A 19,377-nucleotide genomic window follows, 5' to 3' on the forward strand; every position below is an offset into this window, starting at 1 on the left:
AACTCTGAGAGATTTGTGACTCTCATTCTCTGCTCTGTCCACCTCGCTAAGGGCAGGGCCAGGCGTGTCTGGAAGTCCAACTGGTGTTGGCTGAGTGGCTGAGGGCATCAGAGGCCTTACAGACAGTTTCGGTGAAGTGCTCACACCCATGAGCATCAGGACTCGACACAGGCAGCTGGGTCTGTTCAGTTCTGCTGGCTCCAGATGAACCTGAGGTGGCCGCGTGCCCGAAGGCCCCTCTGCCTTCCCCCAGCTCAGCAGCGTCCCAGGTGGCCTGCGCTCCCACAGACCACAGAGGTTTCTACCACCCTGAGCCCTCGAGGCTTCTGAAGTCTAACTCGGAACTGGCTGGGCCTGCCCCTCCCCTCTGACCCCACCCCCTTGAGCCCCCTACTCCGCCCTCAGGCACCAGCCCATCTGCCCACCCGGTTGCCTGGACCCTGGAGACGCCGAGTCCCTGGGCTGGACCTGGTCCTGCCCAGCGCTTGAGTATACTCACTGGTGCACTTCTTGACGTGGCTGCCCTTCTTGAGCGCATGGCGGCTCAGCTTGCAGTGGAAGTTGTCTTCCCAGAACTCGGCGAACCAGATGTTGCGCCGGTTGTTGTCCAGCGTGCGGCTGGAGAAGTAGCGGTCGAAGCCTGGCGGGAACCGGGAGGTCAGGGCCTCAGGATCCCCTCCTCCCCCTGGCCCCACCCCTTCCTGCATCCGCCCCCCGCCCCCCCCAGGCTTACAGATGCCTCAGGTGGAGGGAGGGAGGAAGGGAAGAGCACATCCTCTGATCCAGGGCCCAGTGGAAAAACAAAATAGGGAGCATTTCATTTCATTCTAAATGAAAAGAGCTGTATGAGGCCCCAGGGGAGGCATGTGCAATCTCACAACTATGGCCTTAATGTGAGAGAAGTGCGATGCGGATGTTTCTGCTGTCTTTTTACTACCGAAATGCTAACATCAGGGTCTCTTTGAGAAGAAGCTACCTGCAGGCCCTGGGACTGGAGCACAGAGAGGCTGGGGTGGGGGTGGGGGTCCCCAAACCTAGAAGCACCTGAGCTCTCTGGTCCTGAAAAGGAGCCCGAACCCGAGAGGGTAGGGGATGACCCAGGTCACACGGCAAGCCCAGGAGCTGGAGCCCATCACCGACAGATGCAGCTGCCTCCTCTCTGTGCTCCTGGGACTCACTAGCTCTGCTCTGAGCCCAGGAAACCCTGTCTCAGGGCGGGCAGGCCAGCGGGTGAATAACGCCCCTTCCCTCCACCCAGTGCCGCTGCTACATCCGTGATTGTCCCCTGTGATGTGCACGGTTGACTCAGCTGTTGGGGATGGGCCAAAGGCCTGAAAACTCCATGGTGAGCCTCCTGCCCAAGGCAGGGTCCAAGCGGAGGCCCCGTGAGTCTCTGTCAGAGCAGCAGGAGGAGTGCTGGCACTGGTGGGCACCAGCAGCTGCCCAGCCTTGGCACTTCAGGCCTGATTGTGCTTTGTGGGGGAGGGGTGCTGCCCTGCGCATTGCAGGATGTTGAACTTCACCCCTGGCCTCTACCCGCCAGATGCCCAGCTGCATCGCTCCCAACTGTGACATGCAAAAGTGTCTCCAAAAATTGCCAAGTGTCCCTTCAGGGTCAAATAACACCCTCACGTGAGAACCACGGCTCTAAAGGCTTCTCTTACGTCCAGAGAGAAAGGGGACTTATCAGGCCAGTCCCGAGTTCAATAGCCACTAGGCCACTTATCTCTCTGAGACTCCATGTATTCACCCAGTGACTGTGGATTAAAGGGTCTCGTGTGGTTGCTGGGGAAACTAACCCAGATGAGGGGCCTGGCACTTGCAGGTGCCCACAGCCGACAGCCTACAGCCACGACTGCTGTTATCTGTGCGCTGCGGCCTGAGGCAGAGAGTGCTGGGAAGAAGCGGCTGCCAGTGCTCCCTTCGCCTCTGTGTAAACAGGGGACACTGCCTTGTGGCCTTGACCAAGTTCCTCCCCTGCGCAGGCCTCCGTCTCTTGCAAAGTTTGTTGGAGACAGATGTCTGCTGGCTTTTCCATCAAATGGACTGAGAGCAGAGGAGAAGGCCCAGGAGCCTGCCTCCCCTGGGGCAGGGACAGTGAGGTCCCTGGCAAACCGGGCCATTAATAGGAATGTCACATCCCACAGCAAGGTTCTGGCCAGAGCAGTCTGTTCCTGTGCAGGGCAACTGTGGGTTCTATCCCAAGAGGAAGGCGTGCTAAGCAGGGCAGGCCCTCCCCCAGCACTACCCAGGGCCTGGCAGCCCAGGCAGTTTCTTCAGGGAGCTCCCTGCCCCACCCAGCACCCCCTTCTTGTGGCCTGCTGGCAGCTCCTGGCCCCTTCTAGCAGAAGGCCCCCTCCAGGCAGGCCGAAGGCCTTGTTCCACATGGAGAAGGCATTATGGGGAGGAAGGGGAGCCTCCTGGATGTGCCACACGTCTCCTACACTCAAAAATATCTGAGAAGGGAGGGAGAAAAGTCCTGAATCTGGATTTGCATCCTCCTGGCTTGAGTGTGGCCAGAAAGCCAGCCCAGTATGTTAGCACGAAGAGGCTGCAGGCCAAGGAAGAAGGCAGATGGGGTGTGAGAAGAGGAGGAGTGGGAGAGGAAGGGAGTGGGGTGGGGGCGATGCCGAGGAGCAGGTGGGGACGATGAGCAGCAGACGCGCCATCAGGGCCGGTCGGGCCTACCTCGCACGGACATCCTCTTCGGGAGGATAGTGACAGCGCCCTCGGCCACCTCCTCCAGGTGCAACACAGGTGCGATCTTGGAGCCCCAGCTGTCCGAGCCCATCCAGAAGAAGTGGCCCGTCTGGTTGGCCTTCCGTGCTGCCTCCAGCACCCGCCTGTGGGAACACACAGCAGCCCGGCCCGGCCATGTCTGTCCATGCAACTGCCCCCATTCTGGCCGCACCTGGTCATGGGCCATCGGCTGACCTCCCAGGCACACACCAGTCCCCCTCAGAGCCCACAGGCATGTCCCCTTGATGTCCCCCAGGCATGCCTGGGTCCCCCACTGCTAGCCCACATGAGCCAGGGCCCACCTTGTCCCCCCAGGTCCGTGGTTCCCTCTACCCCTGACCACACCTGCCCACAGGCCCATGGGTGCCCCTCTCAGCCATACCACACATGTACCCCTAACCCCTGCCTGTCCCTGAGGCCCACACCTGCCTACAGTCCCTGCATGTGCTCCCCCAGTCACACTCCTGTCTCCTAGAGCCACAGCTGTCCCTGCAAAGAACACACCTGTTTCCCTAGCTCTACACCTGCCTCGTGTCTGACCCAGGCTCCCAGAACTACATCTGTCCAACCCTTGTCTTCTCAGGGTCAAGCCACGCTCACCCTAAACCCACGCCCACACCACCTGACCCCTTCTCAGATCTGCATGTGCACATGTGCACGCACACATGGGTGTACACGCCCCTCTGCACTTGCTGCTTCCCCGTCAGCGGTGCCCTCCCACCCCACTTCCTTCTGTGCCAAAGGCCAGGTTCTGCAAAGAGCTGCCCCACCGCGGCAGTGGTCTTCATTAAACCAGGGGCCCCGAGGCCCAGCACAGGGCCGAGACCCCGGAGGCGCTCAGCCAGTGTTTAAAACACGCGGCAACTAAATGGCCCTCAAAGACATCTGCTGCCAATAGAAGGAGAAAAACGGGGAGGACTGGGGAAGTTCCCCCACTCCCTTCCACTGGAAGGGCTTGTTCAGGATCACGCAGCAAGTGAGAGGCCAAAATACTAAAAACTGGCCAGGCCCCTCCCACAGGTGAGAGCCAGGACACAACTCCAGGGCTTGGGCTGGGGGCGGGGCCTGCACAGAAGCCAGCCCCGCTGGGAGACAGCTTTGGGTGGCCAGGGAGAAACCTGCTTCCAGGCCCCAGAGCCCACACCGTCCCTCCTCCAATCTCCTCTCTCAGCACATCCAGACCCCCACACCTGCTGCTGCCGTCCCCACCACCCACGCACCACAGGTGCGGCCACTCCCGGAGCCCACACCCACAGCCCCATCAATACCCGCCAGCATCCCGCCACCAGAAATGACCAGGCCTCCGTCCCTGCAAGGTCGCCTGGGTTTATTTTCACTTCTGTTTGCTTCCAGAAATGCATGCGGATTTTCCAGAAATGCCCCCACCTCCCATCACACTTCCTAGGGCCATTGAGTCAGCCAGGCCCTGCCCCCTCCCCCAGGGGCCTTCATCCGTCCCTCCCACCTGAGGGCCCACCTGAGCCGAGACGTGCCCCCTGGAGTGGGGGCACATCTGGGTGGGGTGCAAGACCTGACTCATGCTGGGCTGTGGGGTAGGAGCGGGAGGCAGGAGTGTAGGGACTGGTGACTAACGTGAGGAAAAGGAGCTCAGAAGGGGTCCTACCCCCTTCTCGGTCCCCAGGCCCCCACGCCACCCCTGGCAGAGCTGGCTGACCTATGGGGAATAGGAACCTCCAGGGCCACGATCAAGGAACCTACACACAAGCTGTGAGCGAGGCCAGGAGCAACCTCTGTGCTCAGCTTAGAGATGTCAGGTGGACTCGAGGGTGGCCCTGGCCTGGGCTGCCTGAGTGATCTCCACTGGAGCTGGTCCTTAGGCTTTTGAGGCCTTGATGATGTTCCAGAACTCCCCCCTCCATCCCTGAAGGGCCCCGGCAATGTCTCCTGGGAAGAAACCTGTTTTCCTGTAATTCAGGAGTCCAAGATGGGCTCTTCATCATCGGAAAAGATGAGACCCAGAGAAGACGTTTGTTAACAATGGGGAGGGAGCTGGGACAATGGGTGTGAGGAGGGAGTGGCCAGGCACACTGGGTGGGCAGGCAAGCCTGAGGGCACAGCGGCTCTGGCAGCTTGGGCACCTAAGGGCGAGGCTGGGGAGGGCCATGCCTGCTGTCTCACCCTCCTCTGCAAATGCAGGGCCGTGCCTGCCTCACCAGACTCTGAGCAGAGACAGTGTCCCCCCAGACTAGGGAATCAGAGGCCTGGCCCACCTTGGCCCTGACATCTAGTCTCTGCGAGGTGGTAACAAGGGAAATGGCAGGAAGGAGGGACATGCATCAGCAGGGGGTCCAGGGGTCATCTTCTAAAGGCCCTGAGTTTCAGACCTGTGCCCCAGGCCCCGGAAGCAGACGTGCATGGCGGTGGGCTGGACCAAGGTTTGTGGACCACGTGGTCCAGCATGTGTAGTCCACCTGCTCCCACTCTCCAGATGCAGACACTGAGGCCCAGGATGGGGATGATCCTGCCCACAGTGAGTGTGTCCCCAAGCCAGGACTAGACCCACAGCCTGGGCCTCCTCCTGCTCCTCTGAGTGCACCAGAGAAAGAAGGCGGGGAGGCGCTGAGAGGCAGCCGCCGAGCGCCAGGCGCCCGCTGCATGCCAGACTGCTCTAAACCCTTTATGCCACCTCTGCACTCAGTTTTCAAACGCTATCAGGCAGGTATCATTAGCTCCCTTTTTAAGCAGAAAAGAGGTCCAGAGTGGTTGAAAAACTTGCCTGAGGTCACAGAGCTAGCAGGAGAGAGAGCAGAACTAGAACTTAGGTGCTCTGGCCTCCTGCCCATGGTCCTGGCCCCTCCATTAAAGTACCTGCTTCCCATCCCTGGTTGGAGGAATGGATGCAGGACACGGCGGGGGGAGGGCAGAGGTGCCCATCAGCACCAGCCTGTGGCCCTGCCTGAGGGATGGCCCAGCCCCACACTCACTCACCCACCCACCCCCTCTGGAACCCAGACTGGGTCAGACTGGTCTGGGAAGGTCCCCACAGGGGTCCCCGCCGCCCTCACCCTCACCTGATGTCATCCTCATTGGCAAAGATGATGACTCCCCTGGCATTCGAGGTCTCCAGGAGGCGCCGGATGATCTTGTCAAACTCCCCCGGCTTGGGCTCCCGCGGTATCTTCACCGACTGGGCGATGCACACGCCCCCTGCGGGAAGGGGTGGTCAGCCTGGGGCAGACAGGGGAGCGCCTGTCTCTCTCCCCCTTACCCCAAAATGCACGCTCCCTCCAGCAGAATGAATGGTTCCACCATTCACCAGCTGGGTGGCTCTGGACATGTCACTTAAGTTCTCTGTGCCTCAGTTTCCCCATTATAAAATAGGCTGCTGGCCAGAGGCAATACAGCATCATGTTTAGGAGCTAGTCTGATGGGGTTCCAATCTCGGCTCTGCTACTTACTGCTGTGTGACCTCAGGGTGGTTACTAAACCTCTCTGTGCCTCCAATACATCACCTGTGAAGTGAAGACAATACTACCTACTTCATAGGGTTGTTATAAAGCTAAGTGAGTTAGCGCAGGTAAATACAATAATATCTGGCACACAGCAAGTGCTTAGTAAACACTGATTATCTTCATTGTAACCAAATCACAAGGTTTTTTAGAGTGAATCTGAGAATGAGAGCAAATTGCCCGCCATGGGCCATCAGTGCCTCCCACCCCGCCACCTCCCAGGGCTCTCGTCCCCAGGCCCTGGGCCCATCAGCAGGCCCTGAAGGTGGAGCAGCGTGCACGGCTGCTGGCTGGGCCCACACATTCTGGGCCCAGGTCTTCCCAGATTCCTTTCTGGGCACTCACAGGCCTGCGGTGTGCAGGCTCCCCGGTTCCCACCCCGCCCAGCACAGTGCCTTGACCCCTCAGCCTCCACTGGCCTTGTTTGTGATGAGATTCCCAGTGGGGAGCTCAAGAGAGCCTGGGAAGGCCATTCTAAGGGCAGGCAGTGCTTCGGGAGCTCTGACTGGGGTCAGGGGGTCCTCGGGAGCCCTTCTGTCACTAGGGCTCCCTGCCCACTTGGATAGAGCCTCGGAGAGGGGACTCAGGGCCAGCCTGCCTCTCACTCACTCTGCTGCAGAAACCCAGCAGCACCGAGCCTGCAGGAGCCTCAGGATACACTTAGCACAGCACACGGAGCCGGGTGCACACCCAGGCTGGGCGGCTCACAGAAACCCTGGGGCCTCCGGCATCATTCTGCCACACTCAGACCTGTCTCTCCAGTGCTGGCCAGGGACAGGGGTCACTCATGGATTTAAACCTCCCCAATCCCTGGTACAAAAGCACTTGTGGGCCACTGCTTCTGTCATCAACCACATTTGAAAGACGGAGAAACGGAGACTCAAAGAAGAGAAGTGACTTGCCCAAAGCCACACAACTCCCAGCCCTACTGGGTGCAGAGAGTACTCCCCTCCAGGAAATTAGACCCCCAGGGCCTCTGATAGCAGAGTCGGGGCTCAGCTGATGGGAAAGCATGAGGGATCATTCTTAATGAAGCCAGACTATTCATTAAGACCGTCCCCCACCTCAGGGTCCCACTCAAGGGCCTTGGCCCAGCTACAGCTCAAACAGGATCCCTTTGGGGCCCAGCCGACGACTCAAACCATCCACCTTGGCTGAGCATCCCCGGGCCTGCGGATGGCCTCCTGGTGCAGACTGGGGCCCCCTTCGGCTTCTGCACAGGCTCCCTGCACCTCTGTGCTGAGGCCTCGGCTGCAAAGGGCTCACAGTGCAGGGGAAGACCACCCACTCCCAGCCCCATGGGGAAAGGTGCCAACACCCGGCTCCACCCAAAAAGGGCCTCTACCCATGAGCATAGCTGGCAACCAGGGAAGGCTGCCCAAAGGTGGTGACCCTGAGCTGGGTCTTAGAGGTCAGAAGTGTAGGCAGCCAGTGGGAGGCATTCTGGGGAGAACAAGGTACGGGGAGGAGAAGGAAGCTACTCCTCGTGCCAGGCGCCTGCTGGGCCTGCGGCCACACAACACACACATGCTCACACCCCTGTCCCCAGGAGGTGAGCCCACTCCTCCTCTGTAGCAGGTACGGCGGCCACAGTCCCTGCCCCCATGCTGACCGGCACCCACCTCCCTTACTTTCTGCTCTTCCAGGCAGACCAAGCTCCTCACTCCTCTCCTAAGACACCCAAAGAACTGCCGCGCTCCGGAGAACAGCACAGTTACCAGGAGCTCATGGAGAAGAAGAGGGGAGAAGGAGTGCGGGTCCCTGGGCAGGATGGAGCCCCTCAGTCCTGGGTCAGCAGGAGACCCCATGCACTGGCCTGGCACTAATGACCCCCAGGCAGACACTCAGCTCCAGCTAAGCCCTCCATATGGTTGCTTTCCAGTTAGAAAGTGGGCCAATTGCAACATTTCTCCCCCATCTGGGGAGACAGATGGACAAGAGGAGGCGGCTGGCTGGGGGTGAGGGTGAGCCACCTGGCTGCAGGAGGAGGGAGGCCAGGGGCAGAGGCGGGGGCAGGAGAGGGAGTTAATTGTTCTCCAACAGGGAGAAACTCTTAGGTTAAAGAGTGTTTCTTGGGCAACGTTCCTGTAAGAGGGTACGAGGTCCGTGGGGTGGCCCCCCAGACACCCTAGGCCCATCTCACAGGCTCCGTCTGGCTGGCGAAGGAAGACTGAGGTGAGCACAGCTCTGTCAGCCGGAATGCGAGTCACAGGCACTGAGGCCAGACCATGGTCTGAGCTGGGTGTGACACTCTTATGACCACAAGAGGAGTGGGGGCTGGAGGGGGTGTGGGGGGCTGTGCAGAGCTCAGCGATGCTGGCGAAGGACACGGAGCGTCTAGCCCACGCTGACTGTTACCCGAGGATGTCACAGCACACCCGTCTGAGGTCAGGATCATCGGCTCAGCTACGTACACAGATGAGGACCTGAGGCCAAGAGAGCTTAAGTGGCTTCACCCAGGTCACACAGTTAGTCAGGGGCAGAGCAGGGGTGTGGCCGCAGGCCACCTGTCTCCCTCAGCCACCCCTCCAGCCCGTCCACTGTGTCATGCCAAAGGCCACGTGGGCAAGGGCCTGGAGTCAAGGGGACGCCCCGGGCCACAAGCACACAGCACCTGGCCTGGCGTTAGCACCCGCTGCTGTCACTGCCCCCAGGGCGGGACACCAAGTGCCCGCGGGGCCCCTCTGCGCTGCTGCCCAGCCGTCAGCATGGCCGCTGGGGAGTCCCAAAGCGGGGCCTCCAGGTCTGCTCCGCAGGGTCTCCCCAGGGTGACACAAGCGTCCAGTAGTGGGCGGTGCAGCATCTGCCTCGACTGCCCTCCTGGCCCCCTTACATGGCCTGGGAGGACCTGCATGCCTGGCGCTCAGTGAATCCTCACATGCCCTGCGGGCAGATGCTCACAGCCCCATCCTACAGATGAGAAAACTGAGGCACAGAGGAACTAAGTTACCTGATGGGGCTCACACAGCAGGTAGGTGGGACCGCAGTCCGGGTCTGCATCCAGAACCTCTCGGGCAGAGGAAGAGGGCCTGGGTCACCGGGTCTCCACGAACCCCACCTCCTGCAGCCCCTCCCCAGCCCCGGCTACCACTGCCCTGGGGCACTCTCTTCAAACCTCTCCCCCAAGGAGGGGGCTCTTCTTTGCATCCCATTCCTTTCCCCCACAATCTCTCTCACTGGATAAAATAAGAATCCATGAGTCCATACTGACAGTAAATATGATCAAATTAAACTCACACAGTGAAGAACAAGCCCACTCCCTACCTCTGGGAAGAGGCTGGAGCCCTCCAAGGTCCCTGGCTCTCAGCACAGGATCATAAGAAGGGAGGGGCACGGAGGAGTCTAGGGTTCCCCATGGCCTCTAGGCCCTTTCGGATCCCCCTTGGCAAGGCCCTCACCCTGGCGAGCACCCAACTGCCACATGCCAGCTGCAAACTGCAGCCTGCCAAGCCAGTGCCTCCACCTGCAGGGCCAGGGCAGGAAGCCACGGCCACTTGCCAAGAACATCTGGGCGTATGGGGATGATGGGGACCTGGGAGACCTCCTGCCCCAGCTGGACTTGGAGTGAGGAGACTGAGGCCCGAGAAGGGCAGTGCTTTGCCCAAGGAAACACAACAGCTGGGGCAGAACCACCTGCAGGGGAGGCTCTCATCACTGCACCAGGGGGTTCGGAACCCAGGCCAGCCCTCTGACTGCCTCCCACCTGCTTATCACTGTGGCAGCAGAGCCACCAGGGCTACCGCCACAGTGAGGTGGGGCGCCCCATCCTCCCAGAGCCCCACCCGCCCACTCACCTCTCCTAGCTCCCGACTCCCTCCTCACCCTCCCCCCAGCCCTGCGGTGAAAACCCAGCCCACCCCCAGCGGTGCTGGCCCCAGGCCTGATGCCACAGGGTGCTGCCCTGCACACAGCCCAGACTGGCTTGTCCTTGGTCCCACCCCTCAAGGCCCTGCCTCTGCTACAGGAACGCAGGACAAGGTGATTAAGAGTTGTCACTGGAGACCGCGTGGCGATGTCTCACAAAGCTGAGCGTGCTGAGCGCCTACTGGCCAGCACGCCCCTCCACCACGCATCCCACAGAAACCGCACACGGCGTGCGGACACACGGCAGGACAGGCTCGCTGCGGCGCCATTCACAAGACAAAAGAACGGAGACCACCCAAACTTTTCACCACAGAGGAGCGCACCCAGCTTGTTTGTGCAACGGCTGCGACGGAGTTTCGGGTTAACAAAACGTCTTCGGGGGTTGGCGAGACAAAGCCCTGGAAACCAAGCTGACTGAAGGGCACACGGCGGTGGGATGTGCCCGTTGCTGCGGAATCTGAAGATGACAGACATACAGAGAGATTCACGGCATATGGACACATACACACACGTGAGCAAAAGCCACACGAAGGTGGGAGGTGCCGTCTGTCTGTCGGCAGCGTTGAGTCTCCCCTGGGCCTAGAGCAGGCGCGGCACAGGCTGGGCGCTCGGGAATGCTCGCCCAGTGACCAAACAAGGACGAGAAGAGATCCGGCCGCCTTCCGAGTCCCAGCTGCCTCAAGGAAGGGAAGGACAGGAACGGGCTCCACAGGGGCTTCCGGGCAACCCAGATTTTATTTCTTCGAAAAGCAGTCAGAAGCAAACACGGCAAAAGTGTAAACGCTTGGTAGATGTGGACACCAGGCCCCAGACAGAACTCTCCGACGCCTGTGACAGAGCAGGCGCTCCAGCCCTCGCACGTGCCGCCTGACGAGATCACGGGGGCCTCCAGGCATCCTCCCATGGAGCCGGCCAGGGCCCTCTCCACCCCCCCCCCCCCCCCCCCCCCCCCCCCCCCCCCCCGTGGCATACAGAGTATACAGGGGTGGGCCCACCTGGGGCTGCCCTTCTCCTGCCAGCCCGTGGCTCCTGAAATCCTACCTCCCCCTGCGGGGGCCCCTGGCCCCGACGGCCCTCCCCGGTGAGAGCTGGAGCCCCGCACCTCCCCCGCTCCAGGCACCTGTCCCCACCTGACTGACACAGAGTCTCCACTAGCGAAACTCGATATTGGTTTCCTGTTGTATTTGTGGTCTCTGCCCTTTCCATTTGCGGTCTGGTGACCTTTCCCAGGGTTCTCCAGGTCCAGCCAGAGTGTCTGTGTCCGTGTCTGCCCCACCCCCCGCCCCCTGTCCCCCGCCACAAGCACAGCGCACTCCCCAAGGACAGGGCTGGGTCTGTGCGATCTTTCGTTCGCTCTTTCGTGTCTTCATTCGTTCATTCATGCACTTGTTTGATCATTCGTTCGTTCATTCATTCATTTGTTCATTCATTCAAGAAGTGTCCTGCTTCATTCCTGGCACAATTGATCCTTAAGTAATGATAGCAAGTGCGACTCCTTCCTTGCGAATTCAGAGTCTAGTTGGAAAAGTGAACCAAGACAGACTGGTGGCCTGAGAAGCTTCCGCCAGCGGGAGCACCCCTTGGCAGGGAGAGGCCCACAGGGTGGCAGGCCCACGGCGCCCTTCCCCTGACACTGTTTGCTCAGCCACACACCCTGCCCCCCAGCGCCACCGCTGCCTTTTCTCCCTGGACTCGACACCTATTTCCTGAGCACTCGTGTTTCCGCCAGGTTTAGATCCCGGAGGCAGCAGTGAGGACAGAGCCCTGCCCCTCGAGGGCAGCCCACATCACAGGGCAGAGGGATGGAAACCATCGTGGGGTCCGGGCAGAGGTGGAAACAAGCAGGGCACAGGGAAGGAGGGAGGCTGGGGCTGAGCCCTCGGCCCACCCCATTCGCTCCTAGGGCACACAAAGGCACAGGCCAGGCCACGCAGTTGAAGAGGCAGAGGCAGATTTGGACTCAGCTCAGACTTTTCTGTAGGAGCTGCTGCCCTGCCTGAGAGCCAGGGGTTGCAAACACTTTGGACTTGAAAGTCCACCCTCAGGGAGGGCTCTCTGCTGAAATGACCTTGCTTTTTGCTTTCTGCCCTCCACTGCCCGGACCCTCTGTGCCTGGACCCTTCCATCAGCACAGGTGATCCGGGGAGCTCATCTGAGGGCTGGAGCTCGGGCACCTGCAGGCACCCAGCTCACGGAGCAGCAGTCAAGCAGCCTGCTCCCCGGCCCGAGGGTGCCTGTGTCCCTAGTGCCCCGTGGACTTAGTCACACAGCATGATCACCATACCTGTGCTCCGCCCGGCACCTCCCTGTCCCCACTGGACGGCTCTCCCCACTCCGGCTTTCTAAATAAGCCCTTCCCACCGTCCTGAAGGGCTACCCCCTCCAAGCAGCCCCCAGATCTCCTGCCTTCACGGCCCAACCCCGGTAGCCTGGGAAGGCAGACAGAAAAGACCCCCCACTGGAGCAGCCTGCGCTTGCTCATGCCTGTCCCATGCAGGGCGCAGTCAGGGGCCTGGGCTCATCTCTACCACATCCCCCCGTCTTGGCAACCTCTCACTCTCCTTCAGGCTTCTTCCAATTCCTTTCTTCATTCTCTCACTCACCTGGAGGCCTACCCTTGCCAGGCCCCAAGGCAAGCCACAGACCTTGCCCAGGAAGGAGCTCACTGGCCAGCCCGCAGGGAGGTGGCCCCGGTGACCGAGATGGGGCACCGCACCCACAGCTTCCGGGGTACTTGGCACCCACCTCCTTGCTCCAGCGCCCAGGGCCCTGGGGTGACATTCTGCAACCCAGGCTGCGCACTCTGCCTAAGCCGCACCCCAGGCCCTGGGCTTCAAACAAGGGAGGAAAAATCCTCCTCTAGGGCATGGAGCAGTTTCCCTGCAGCCCCACCCCGCAGGGGCGCAGCCAGGGCTGTCCTCCCATGGCCCAGGCAGGCAGAGATAGCTGCAGGAGGCCAGCAGACATGTCCTTTTAATTCAAAAGGGGGAGAAAAACAATGAAAAGACAAATTCTAGGAAACCAAGTGGAAAAATCTACATTACAGCAAAATGTGAAGGCAGCAAATGGCAAAGCGGGGTGTTACCCAACCTAAGGGGGGTCCCCAGGCTCCCCTAAGGTCCCAGCGGAGCAGGAGGTGGGGGTCACCCTGGGCCGTATGGCCTCACACACTCACACACATGCACGCACACGCTCACGCCAACACATGCACTCTCGCGGTTCTTCCCTCCTTCTCTCCCACTCTGCAGCCAGGCCTGCTTCCCAGGTCTGCATGCAGCAAAGGGAGCTACTCAGAGGGGTCGATGACTAATAAGATGCTACATTTGTTTTCAACTGGAAACAAGCTTTTACCTAAATAAGTGGAGCTCTATGCCAGATTCCAGGCAGCAGAGCTGTGGCCTGAGGGTGTTCTGAGGTTAGGAAGGCGCCCAGGCCCTGAGTTAATGGCCCTAACCTGCAGCTATTCCAGGGTGAGCAGGACTGTGCAGGACAGTGAGGGGGGTAGACTCCAGCTGGAGGGCTAGAGGCAGAGGCTGGGTCCTGGCCAGGTTCCCTGCCCTGGGCTCCAGCCCCACTCGCCACCATGCACTCTAGTCCACTCTAAAGCACAAGTCTAACATATGGCTCCCTGTGTGTGCATGTGAGGACGCATGTGTGTACATGTGTGAGCATATGTACCTGTGTGTGTGTGCGCGCACACATGCATGACACTCAAGGCCTATATCTCCTCCTCAGGTCTGCAACATCCAACCTTGCCCTGGTCCCTACTAGCATCCACCATCCTACCACATCTGCTCCCCAACAGACGCTGCTCCCTTCACCAGAAGGGCCCCTGGGGCTGGTCAGTGACCCTCTGGTTCCTCACTGCAGCTATTCCCTCGCTGGACCTTGGTCATCACCTTGGTGTCTGTCTCTCCACTAGGGGCCTCCAAGGACCCAGCAGGCCTGCTGCCTCTGCTCAGGACAGGCAAGAGTCCAAGCCTCCCAGATAAACTGGCCACCAAGTGCCCAGCTGAGAGGGATGGGAGGGTGGCGTGGCAGGAGCTGCGGGCCTGGGAGGGGGCAGAGACTCGGCAGGACCCCGGGGCAGGGACCTGCACTCTCTCTGACACCTGCCTCCTCCGGGAGCCTCCCTGACCTCCGCAGCCCACTGTGCATCCCCTGTGTCACCACCTGGCCTCACTGGGTGCCCAGACACCTGCGTGCACATACACTGGGCCCCCACTCTGTGCCAGGCCCTGGGCCACAGAGATGCTCCACCCCCCACCCCACCCCCATGCCTGCCCTGGCAGGACCCGCCCATGTGCTCCATGCACACGCGGGGCCAGGCGTCAGGAAAGCCCAAACACCTCTCTCAGTCCTGCCTGCTCGTGGGACTTGACTTCTCCATCGAGACTGAGATGCAAACTCCTTGCTGTGAGCACTTAGGAAATACACATGGGAAAGCAGGACACGCAAAGAAAAGTATAAGAGAGCGAACTGGTGCGGCCCTGAGAGCCCAGGGCCTGGAGGCGGCTGGGCCAGCCGAAGAAGACTAGAACAGCGGAGACGGTGGGCTCGGGGGGAGACTGTTGCCTGGTTCCCCGCCGGGAGCTGCGTCTCTAAAGCACGCCATCCAAGGGCTGTGTGAAACAGAGACGCCCTCCAGCCCAGGGCAGAGGATGGCAGCTCCACAGCTTCCTGGCTGTGGGGCTTTAGAGAAGTTATTAAACTTCTCTGGGCATCAGACTTTCCATCTGCAAAACAGGGGAAGGACTTTAAAGAACTCCGTCTTCTAAAGCTGGAGGGAGGGTCATGTTCGGTGGTGTTTCTGAAGCCCGGGCCTGCCTCCTGGAGCCACAGCCTCTGGGGGTGGGCAAGGCCCAGTGGGCGGGGGCTGCCGAGGCGGGAGGGGGTGTTGGAAGGACGGGGACCTCCTCGCCCAGCTCGGGTCTGCACTCAGGGCTGGTGAGGTCTGTAAGTTCTGGGGACCAGGCACCAGGCAAAGCAGAACTGTCCCCAAGGGCAGGGTTCTGGGCAGCACCCAGGGCCATAGCTTGGAGGTCCAGGGATTGCGTGGGGCAGGACACACATTTCAGCACACCCCCCAATGCACACACACCTTCACCAATAGCATACCACACACCACCTCAACCTCACGCAACCTCAGTCACACACCCTCACACAGAGACTCGAGGCACAAACCCAGAGACAGCCTCCACAGTCTCACAACGACAAGGACACACACCAACACACAGCTGTACCTCTCACAAGCTCACACGGAAGCCACACAGCTTATATTCCCACGCTCATCACATCCTGCACCCAATCGCACCCTGCACAGTCACATGCCACCAAACTGCACACTGCCACACAGGGCATGTGCCTACACCTCCCTGGAGCCACTGGGCTAGTCAGGGCCACACCAGGGCACCATTAATGCCTCCCCTTTGCTACTGGTGCACATAGGTGGCTTGGCTGGGGAGCACCCATAGGGGTGGGTCCTGTCTTTCCTCTGAAACCCTCCTCCTAGGCCTGCCGGACCCTCCACTCATGCTGCCCCTGCCCCTGCTGAGAAATGGGCTGGTCTGGGTTGCCGGGGAGACAGGCACCAGGGGGCTGGCCTGGTTTGACACCACGCACTGAGCCTGGGCACAGGCAGGGCGTGTGTCCATCTCAATCACCTACTTGCTTGGTGATAAAAGCCGTTTCACCCTGAACCTCCATATCTGCACCTATAAAGTAGGATGCATGATCCCCACTTTATCCCCCGACATGCAGGGGTGCTGTGAGGGTAAAGGGGTCACCTGTGGACAGGCCCAGCCCGGGGGAAGGCATTCTGGGGAGGGGGATGGTGTGGGCTTTTGGGGACCCGTCAGAGCATCCACGGGGCTCAGTGCCTCTGAGCTGAGGCTGCTGTCTCTCCCCATCCCCCACCCCACCCCCCCAGGGGCCCTGGGCAGCAGCAGCCTTGCTCAGAGCTGCATTATTCATGGCACTCAGCTCTGAGCAGAGGGAAATTTGCTGAGCGATCGACCTAATATCTTAACACAAAACCATTTAGGCAAAACGCCTTTGAAGCAAGAAAGGAGGAAAAAAATAGAAAATAAAACCAAGGTGTTTGGAGGCAGGTGAGGGCAGGAGGGGCAGGGGTGGGGGCACAGAGAGATGGCTCATTCCTGGCCAGCCCCCCAGCCCCCACCTTTCCCCCACTCCCAGTGGTGAAAATGGGGGGAAATCACCCATTTCTCAGATCTGGTTCAGAGAAGGGGGAGTCTGACCCAGGACCGCTGAGAGTTCATTCAGAATCCTCTACCAAGGAGCCACTCACAGAACAAGACCCCCAACCCCCTCCCCCATCTGTCCCCAGCTCCAGTGGCACACCTGGGGATGGGGTCATGTAGCAGCTTCTCGCCCCCTCCCAGCCTCACAGCTCCACAAGCTACCACAGCAGACTCACCCTCTCCCCCTCCCCCACCTCAGCTCGGACTCTCCATCCTTGAGCTTCCGTTGGTCCCCTCCCAGACTCTCCTGCTTCTTCCCCTGCCCAACCCCACCCAGCCCAGGAACCCAGTCTCTCCTTCTCCATCTCCCAGAACGTCCCAGGTCCATCCCCCACTGGAACTCACGCTGCCCACTGGGGCTCTCATCACACCCTCTCTGCTGGCACTTGCCGCCCCCTGCCTGTGCTGCGGTCAGTTCCACAATTCTCACGCTTCGGGGCCTGAGGGCTGGAGCCAACGCCTGGGTTCAGATGCCAGCTCTGTCTCTTCAGAGCTGTGTGACATTAAACAAGTTATTTAACCTCTCCAGGCCTTGTCTCCTTTTAATAAAATATGAAGAATAAGTGAGTTAATACATGCGAGGGGCTTAGAACAGTGCTGGGCACATAAGTGGTCGGCGTGAGTTTGCCACTGCTATATTACTGTCAGTTTCCTCCAGCCCATAAGCCCTTCAGGGCAGACGGCGTCTTTCTCATTTCTAACTCCCTGGGTTGCAGCAGAGGGCCAGGCACAAAGTCAGTGCTGGCCGAACTGAGCCTAATTTCCGGCAATGCTGTCTGCCTGGCCTCTTCACCCCAGACCCCTTGGGAAGAGGAGGTGGCACTGGGCTGGCGGTGGGAAGTTCAGTGTGGGGCGTGGGACAAGGGCCCGGAGAAGATGACCTCTGCCAGCTCCACCCACAGCAGGAACCAAGGCTCAGCCGGGCAGGGAGGGGCCAGGGTTAAGGGCCAGCAGCAGGCCTATGATTTGGCTTGAGACGAAAAGGCAGCAGCAGGCCAGGATGAAATATTTAGGAGCCCACGTCCCCAGGAAGTGGAAACTGACAAGCAAAATGAAACGCTGCAGTGTAATCACCCAGGCACGCCAAGCATGTCTCCCGCCTGCAGCGGCCTCAGCACCCCCAGCCTGCCACAAGCAGGCACGGGGAAATGAAGTCCTCCCAGGCCCTCTCCCACACCAGCCCTCGCCCCCTCCTCTTTGGGCTGGGCAGGGGGAGGAGTGGTAAACCACCCGCTCCTCCAAGCTGACCCTTTCAACAACAGCACGGCAGAGCATGGTACTGCGTGTGTCCGCAGCCATCCCTTCACCCACCAGAAAATGGGGCTGCTGACTGTGCCAGGGAGGGAAGACCCAGACAGTGGGTGCGAGTGTGCCCAGACACTGGCCCTGGTGGAGGACGGCGGTGCAGGTAGTGAGGACAGCAGCGGACACGGGCCAGACCCAGCGTGCTGTCAGAGGCTGGTTTTCCAGAAACACAGGCAATAAAGCTGATGGACAAAGGTCAGGGATTGAGACCCAGATGTGGGCCGTAGGAGAGAGAGAGGTGCTCACCACACACACACACACACACACACACACACACACACACAACCCTGCCCCTCCCCAGGCTCTTCCAACATTGCTGGGGAAAAGCCTGCGGCCCCACAGCCTGGGGACTTGCTTGGCCAGATATGGTAGTGGAGCAACAGGGACCAGGAAAAGAGGGGAAGGGGACTCTATACCTGAATCCCTAGAGCAGCCTTGAGTAGGCTCAGGAGAGTACCCAGGAGCTGAAGAGCTGGGGAGGGGTGCTCAGCTGACATTCCCCCTGCACCAGAGCTGGGGTAGGGTACTCAGCTGACCCTCCCCCTGCACCAGAGATGGGGTGGGGTGCTCAGCTGACCCTCCCCCTGCACCAGAGCTGGGGTAGGGTGCTCAGCTGACCCTCCCCCTGCACCAGAGCTGGAGGAGGGGCTACCAACTGCTAGTTTTTCTCAACAGGCACTTGGTGGGGACAACTTCTGCTAGTGTAGAATGGTCCCATGTTGCAGTATAAGGGTCATCCTGGGAAGCTGGGCACTAAATGTCAGTAGGGACCCATGCTGCAGTGGCATTTATGATGACACATAAATGCCCCAGAACTGAGAGCTCCTTTCTGATCTAAAGCGGGGCCCAGAGAGGGGCCCAGCTGCCCGAGGCAGTCCAGCACCTGCCACTCACACACGTGCTGCTGACCCCTCCCCGGGCGGACCCCTCAGGACCTCACCCCCTGCACTCACCCACTGCCATCGACTGTCTCACCACACCCGAGCCCATGCCTGCACGCAGACCTCAGTCTGCCCAACCTGGCCCCTCAGCTCACCACCAAACTTCCAATCCCACCCCACCACTCACCTCCCTTGAACTTTCAAGGGCTCTCATCTCCCTCAGGGCAAAGTCCAAGCACTTCAGGCCAATCCTGAGGCCCTGCAGCCTCACATCCCGAAGCTCCCACTTCCAACAGCACCTGCGAGTTCCAACGCATGCCAGCGGTTTCCATCTCCAGACCTCTGCTCAGGCAGTTCCCTCTGCCTTTCTACCTAATTGCCCTTCCCAAACTCCAAGTCAGCTCTTGTCTGTTCCTGAGGACTCAGCTCAGGCCCCCTCCTCCAGGAAGTCTCTGTGGGTGACCCAGGCTCCTTCACCACCAGTGCTCATAACGACCCCAATGCCTCAATCACTGCACTTAGCACAATGCATGGACATTATTGGACCGGATGAGAGATGTAGAAGCAGTTGTCTCCCATCAGCCTCTGAACTCGGGGAGATGGCCACTGCCGGGCCCAATGCCAGGCATGGGGCAGTCACTGATGTAGCAACAATTTACTAAGCACCTCCCAGTGCCAGGCACTGTCCTAGACACCAGAGGTATAACGTAAGTATGAGAGACAGGAATCCTGCCCTCACGGCACATACATGCCCCTGTGAAGTGCACTGCAGATGCTAAAGAATGCAGCATGAATGGCTAATTAATTCATTAAGAGCTGACCTACTGTCCAGGTCTCCGTGCTCCACCTCCAGCT

General features: G+C 60.1%; 1 protein-coding gene across 1 annotated transcript in view; it reads right to left on the reverse strand.

Moving 5' to 3' along the window:
• Positions 1–19,377, reverse strand: part of GRM4 (glutamate metabotropic receptor 4) — a 109,338-nt gene that overhangs the window by 28,786 nt on the left and 61,175 nt on the right. Inside the window, exons 4-6 of the mRNA XM_028510973.2 lie at positions 5,772–5,907; positions 2,689–2,843; positions 500–640 (exon numbers count right to left, since the gene is read on the reverse strand). Coding sequence (XP_028366774.1) covers positions 500–640; positions 2,689–2,843; positions 5,772–5,907 — 432 coding nt within the window. The remainder of the gene's footprint in view (positions 1–499; positions 641–2,688; positions 2,844–5,771; positions 5,908–19,377) is intronic.

This window comes from Phyllostomus discolor, chromosome 4, assembly GCF_004126475.2.
Source record: "Phyllostomus discolor isolate MPI-MPIP mPhyDis1 chromosome 4, mPhyDis1.pri.v3, whole genome shotgun sequence".
Lineage (NCBI taxonomy): Eukaryota > Metazoa > Chordata > Mammalia > Chiroptera > Phyllostomidae > Phyllostomus > Phyllostomus discolor.